At 38.9% G+C, this 7,020-nt stretch overlaps 1 protein-coding gene across 1 annotated transcript; it reads left to right on the plus strand.

The window, feature by feature from the left end:
• Window positions 1-2,747: 2,747 nt before the first annotated feature.
• On the plus strand, window positions 2,748-4,429 carry LOC147820780 (olfactory receptor 4A15-like). The gene is made up of 2 exons (XM_087203577.1): window positions 2,748-2,762; window positions 3,533-4,429. The coding sequence occupies exons 1-2, from the start codon at window positions 2,748-2,750 to the stop codon at window positions 4,427-4,429; spliced, it is 912 nt and encodes a 303-aa protein (XP_087059703.1).
• Window positions 4,430-7,020: the final 2,591 nt, after the last annotated feature.

Raw genomic sequence — 7,020 nt, forward strand, 5'->3', positions numbered from 1 at the left:
TGACCTCGGCTGACTCATGGCTATCCTCCTGCCTCCACCTTCTGAGGGCTGGGATTACAGGTGGGCACCACCCTGCCTGGTGTCCAAAGGTTGTTATTTTGGTAAGAAAGTTTTTGCATATTTCATTTGTGCTCAGACTGGATTTTTCCTTTTTGGTGATTTGACCCCCATGTTGTTTAATTATGATATTTCCTCCAGAGAGTGTGTTACTGTAAAACTTTCTACACAGTTATTCTTCTTCTGGCATCTCTGGAGGTGCCTAGTCTACCCTCAGCATTATGACTAAGGTTCCAACGAGTTCAATTAAGGAAACTCAGCCTTTGAGGTGTAGTGACTAAATGATTCAGCAGCATGTGCTGTGGTCCCAATACAGGCAACACAGCCACAGATCTTTGCCCCTGCCTCAGAGAGCCTCTCTGCACTAGTCCTCACATGACTGTTTTCTTAGGAATTGAAATGCTAGACTCAAAGCATGGTAGGATAGGTATTTCCCCCATCCATTAGTCAATATTCCATTTAAGTATGCTGTATGCAACCAGGCCAGTATACCTGACTGAGAATCAAAATATTTTAAAGGTGTTTTCAGCATTTCACTTTCAGTGACCAAAACACAAATTGCCGATATGTATCTTAAAAATTCATGATTCTTTCTTCCATAAAATTTAAGGTTTTTTAACATGAAAATGTTTTAAAAAAAGTTTTTGGTTGTCAGGACGGATTTTGCCAACAATGAAGATTTTGAAATTCTTTGTTTATAATGAAGATTCAGATTTTTTAAGGTTACATTATTCTTAATATTCATTTTTTTCTGTGCTTTATTTTGAATTTTTAAAATTGCTATATCCTAATATTTATTTTAAAGTGGCAAAAAATTTAAAAAGCAACCTTTTCTGAAAGTTTGATGAGTCAACCTTTCTGCAAACATGGAAAGAGTGGATCAATGGAAGCATCTCAAGGTGAGGTGCTGGTGCACGTGTGATTTGCTCTCTATACTCCTAGAGTTGCTGTGGATGTGCGAGTCCTTATCATTCAGGACCAAGGAGAGCCCACCAAAATGTAGAACTGGGACAGAATGGCTAATGAGTGCTCCCTCATGCAAGTAACCAAGAAAGAGTATTTATTTGCAATATTCTGAACTAGGCTTTACATGATATAAGAACAGTACCTTGGTGATATAAGAACTCATCATCTTTTAAAAGCTCTATGTGATTCTGATTATGAATTATATTGGGAGTTCTCAATGATTGCCAGAATATATGGACATCGGTTCCAAACTTTAATATCCTTGTTGGATATTTTAATATTATAAAAATCCAAAAGAAATTTATGTCCTGTAACATGAATCTTCTCAAACTAACCTCAAGTGCAACTATGTGGAAGACTTTTGTTAATCTCTCTATGGAATCAACCCAGTTTACTTCTAAGCATTGTTTAGAATGTTAAATATGAGACGATGATGTAGCATCTGTAGAAAGAATGAAGCTGAAAGAAGTGAGTGATATTAGAGAGCACACTGACATATTTGAATAAGCAAGCTTTTATTTTAATCCTGGGTCAAGTAAGAGGAGGACTCATTTTGACCATTGGACTTCCAATGTATATGAAAGGACATTATATAAGAGGAATAGAAAATTGAGGGTTGTGTGCATGCTTCAAAGTGATATGGGGCAAAAGGATAGATTGTTTTAACACTGAAGTATACTGCATAAACTTTGAGAAATACTGTATAAATATATGGACAGAATGGTGCAATACAAGAAAGAAAATTGATGATGTAAGAAATGGAAGGGAAAATCATAGAAGCACTGTTCTTCAGAGTTATAAAGAAGATAAAATCTACTGCACGAGCAGAAACAGGCACCATAGTTAGGAAGACAAATAATCATGTTTGTGAAGAGGAACCGGGACAGAATTTATGAAGTCATGTTGAAGTAAGTGTCAACAGATACTTAGAGAGTAACTGACATTACTAGGATCATTTTAAGAGGAAATTGGGCTAGTGAATTTTGATCCTGAATATGGTATAGGCTTTATTTCTTGTGGGAAATCTTCCTCTATGTTACAGGTCTGCTTGCTCTCTCTTTTTCTGTTCTGTTCTGTTCTTTTCTCTTGCCTTCCCTTCCCTTGCTTCCCTTCTCTTCTTTCTCTTATCTGCCTTTTGGATTCACCCATCTTGTCATCTTAATCTTTACACAAAACCCCTGGCATCTCTCTGCCTTGATACCACAAGTATCAACCATGATTATAACAAAACACGTACACTTCCATGTCCCCTGTGCTCATATAACTACATGGAAATATTTATAAGTTGATAAATTCATGGTGATTTTTCTTTCATAGTAGTATCCTGTTATATGCAGTGTTATGTTTCCTTCTTATTCAACAGTAATGTGGAAATTCTCTAAGAGTACTGACATAAATATAATTAATTCACTTAAATGTCTGTTCTATCTGATAGATTTTGTGTTCTATTTGATCATTGCTAGCATCCACCTTACATTTGTTTTTATATTTTTCTTTAATGCCATTATGAATATGCCACAAACCTGCTGTGCATATATCCTCATATATTAGGATGTTAATAGCTATGCAATAGATGTCCAAAAATGAAATTGTCATGTTGAAAGGTATTTATAATTTTATTACCAATATACATGGTAAATAATATTCCAACATTATACAATTCATTCTGTAAGAAAATACCCTTTTCATTTATGTTAGTCACTTTGAAAGCTTTGTCAATTTTGATGTCTGACATACATATACAAAGTGGTATCTGTGTATTTCATTCTGTTTTTTCCATTTGCAGGTGAATATCAGCATCCTAACATGTGTTTGTTGGTCATGTGGGTTTAGTTTTCACTTAGTTGCATGTTTATATAATTTGTCCACTTTGCTACTGGTTTGTCTTTTATTTATTAATTTCTTACAAGTTCTTGCCTATTTTAGATAATAACTATGTCATCTAAATGTTAAGTATCTTCTCTAAACTACTTTTGTCTATTCATTTAGGGTATCATTTCTCACACTCTGATAAATTTTTGAAATTGCAGTGTTTATTTGAAATTTCTACTGATAGTTGGGAAGATTCTTCTGGTGCAAGAATGTAAAAAGTAATCATGTTTTATTACCTAGAAATTTTGTCAGCCCTTTACATAAAATATTGAATGCTTTTTTATATTTGTTTATGACATAATAAATACATGTAATTTTATCAGCTCACAATTGGAAAGCTTGTTGTAGCATACCCATTTACATTTCATAATCCATCCTTTCCCTGCATATTTCTAATTTCTCATTTCTGATATTGTCATTCTCTAAGACTGCTAAGATTGGGCACCACACTTTAATAAACCTTGTATTGTTATAATGTCTTAGAGTTCTATAATATAATAAACCATCATGCTTATTTATGGAACAAATAAATTATCCTAAAATACTACAGATTCACTAGTAATAAATATATTTACAGATAATTTTGCTCTCAGCAATGATACAAGGACACACAGAAGGACATACGGAATACAGGAACAATGTGACTGAGTTTGTGCTCTTGGGGCTCACTCAGAGCCTCCAGGGTCAGAAAGTATTATTTGCAGTGTTCTTGCTGATCTACGTGGTGACAATGGCAGGCAACCTACTCATTGTCATGACTGTGATGCTCAGCCCAGCCTTGGATGCCCCAATGTACTTCTTTCTTGGCCACTTATCATTTATGGATGCTGTTTATTCTAACACAGTTACCCCACACATGATGATAGACTTACTCCATGAGAAGAAAACCATTTCCTTTGAAGGTTGTATGACTCAGCTCTTTTTAGAACATTTATTTGGTGGTGCAGAGATTTTGCTCCTGGTTGCCATGGCCTATGACCGCTATGTGGCCATCTGCAAACCACTGCATTACCTGACCATCATGAACCAACGTGTGTGTGTGCTGCTATTGCTGCTGGCCTGGGTTGGGGGTTTTGTGCATGCTGTACTTCACATTCTTTGTGTTTACAATCTTCCTTTTTGTGGCCCCAATGTCATCGACCACTTCCTCTGTGACATGTACCCCTTACTGAAACTCGCCTGCACGGACACCTACATTATTGGCCTGACAGTGGTGGCCAATGACGGTGCAATCTGTGTGGTCATCTTTTCCCTTTTGCTCTTCTCCTACGGAATCATTCTGCACTCCCTGAGGAACCTGAGTCAGGAAGGGAGGCGCAAGGCCTTGTCCACCTGTGGCTCCCACATCACCGTGGTGGTTCTCTTCTTTGTTCCTTGCATTTTCATGTATGTGAGACCTCCCTGTACCTTGCCCACTGATAAATCCTTGACTGTGTTTTACACTGTTATGACCCCAATGTTGAACCCCCTCATCTATACTCTGAGAAATGTAGACATGAAAAATGCCATGAAGAAGCTCTGGACTGGGAAATAAACATGTGGTAGCAGAGAAATGTATCTCATATGTCCATGACCTTTTGCTTCTTCAGGGGAATTATGGAGTGATTTTTTCATTGTTTTCAATTTTTCAATGTTTCTTACATAAAATTATTCCTTTTAAAGATTAATAGTTTCCATGACAGATATTGAAATAGCAATATAAGAAAAAAAATGTGGTTTCTTTTTTCCTTCAAAAATATTAATATATTGTATGCAACTTGAACTATATATGTTGCATTTGTAACACACTGTAAATATGTAATTTCCATATTGCTAAGCAAGTTATAGTTAAATGGAAAGAATATTTTACTTTTAATATTAATCATAAAGAGAAAAGTATAAAAGATGAAATTAATGAACACAGGAGATCCATAGAACAACAACTAAAAGTTCCTTATCATCTCAAAGGGAAATGCTCTGAGTTGCTGACATAGAGGCACTTTGGTGTCATATTTTTAAACAATAATGATCTGAAGGCAAACTATCACAGTGGATTGGAGCTAGCAGCACAGTGCAGACTCTGGGTGGATGCTCGTCAGCATCTGCAGTGACTCAGAAAGGAGGATGAATTAAAAATCCCTAATATTGGAAGACCATGTGTTGGAGAAGCCTACCTTATGATACTTGTACTAGTAGTGTTTGGAGAGAGAAGTAGGAATGGCACTGGGTCCTGACACTGCCCCTCAATTCTGGTGCAGAAGCCATGTTGTGAGTGTAACCCATTCCCTGTGGGAAAAAGCCAGGTACAGCAGAGGTGCCCCAGCTGCTTACTGACTGAGGCACCAGACTGAGCTGTCCAGTGGCTCAGGATCCCCAGCACTGCTTTCAGGTAAAGGCCAGTGAAAACACTGTCTTGGGGACCATCTACCCTGGGGCACAAGGCAGAGTAGAGCACTGGCAGCTGGACTGCTGCATGCAGGGTCTATCTGAGCAGTCAGGTGGCTGTGCAGTCAGGCACCTCTGATTTAAGCTCAGTTCTGGTGTATGCCATCTTGGGAGAGGGTCTACTGTACTGAAGCATGGGCCCAGCATATCATGGCAGCAGGGCTGCAGTTGGGAAGCTCCCAATTCCACCACCAACTGCAGACTGAGGAGAGTGCCATCTCGGCAGGGCTTCCAATCCCTCGGGAGGAGGCCAAGTGCAGCATCAGCTGGGGTGCTGAATTTGGCAGCTGGCTGAGCAGTCACTCCCCTGTGTCCACCTGCCCTAGCTGTATTCAAACTGAGAGACAGAGCCCAGAGAGTAAAATATGCACAGGATAGAGTCCATCAAATTAGGACACCAAGCAAGGCATGCTCTAGAGATCACTGAATTAGCACCAGTGAGCCCTAGGGACAGAGAGGAACAAGAGCATGATCTTGAAGGAAAAGACCTGGAACCAGGGAGGGGCATGAAGTGGCTGTGACCAGTGTGATCTGGTGGTAGAAAAGAGACAGTGGAGCAGCACCACAGTGGGCACAACCCCGAAGCCATACAATGGTCCCCAAGCTCTGTGCCCATCAGGTGCTACATCCCTTCCCCACTCTCCAAATGTCACAGAGTCCAGACTCCTACTGCAACCTTTCTGTGGTCCACTAAACCCTGCTGAGCTAGGACCCCAAGTGAACTCCTTGTTATTGACTCCTAGATGCTCCTGAGGTCCAACTTGTGCACTTTGGAGCTCAGGGCAGCACTGAATTTGTGAGTTCCTTGGAGAACGTATGAGAGGTGTAGACAGAGAGTAAAGAACGTACAGTGCACCATAGAGGAGCAGCAGCATCAGTGAGAGCAACATGGTGTCTCCCTTGGAGCAGTGTGGAGGGAATTGATGTACACAGCTCAGGGATTACCCTGGAGGGAAGGGGACAGGGATCAAAGAAGCCCTATCCCCAGAGATAAGTGGATGTCCAGGTGCTTCTCTGGTCTCACTCTGCCCTCCCAACCTCTACAGCAATGGAAAATGTCAGATCACAGCAGAGAAACAAGAAATATCCAGCTCCTGATGCCTGTGACACAGCTGAAGCATCACAGAGCTGTGCCCAAAGAGGGAAACAGAAACCAGCTCCATGTTTCTCCAGAAGAAGACCTTTTAGCTTTGTGCTCTTGTATATTTATTTCTTTATCTCTTTTTTCTTTTCTTTTTATTTGGTACCTGTGCAAGGTGTTTCTATATGTTTCACAAAATATAAGAATTAACTAGTGCCTCAGTTTCTATTTACAAAAACTACAGAAACATGAGAAAACATGTTAATGAGATATACGCCCCAAAATAGACCATATGTTAGGCCATAAGTCATCCTGAAAGAAATACAAAAAAATTGAAAATTAATCCCCTGCATAATATTGGATATAGAGAAATGAAAGTAGGAATCAATGGCAAAATAAATTGCAAAAATTATACAAACACATGGAGATTAAATAATATTCTCTTGAATAATGATTGGGTTATAAACAAAATCAGAGAAACATAAAAATTTGCCTTGTAAACCCCAGGTCTTTATACTTTAGGGATTGTTCATAGGGTGAAAGCTGTCTGGGGAGATTACTTCATTGGAACTTGTTTCACAAACCATAACAAATGAATCTATTGAAATAGCAATAATACA

The sequence above is a fragment of the Heterocephalus glaber genome, unplaced genomic scaffold, assembly GCF_053883595.1.
Source record: "Heterocephalus glaber isolate CG9 unplaced genomic scaffold, H.glaber_assembly_v1.0 deba00001804, whole genome shotgun sequence".
Lineage (NCBI taxonomy): Eukaryota > Metazoa > Chordata > Mammalia > Rodentia > Bathyergidae > Heterocephalus > Heterocephalus glaber.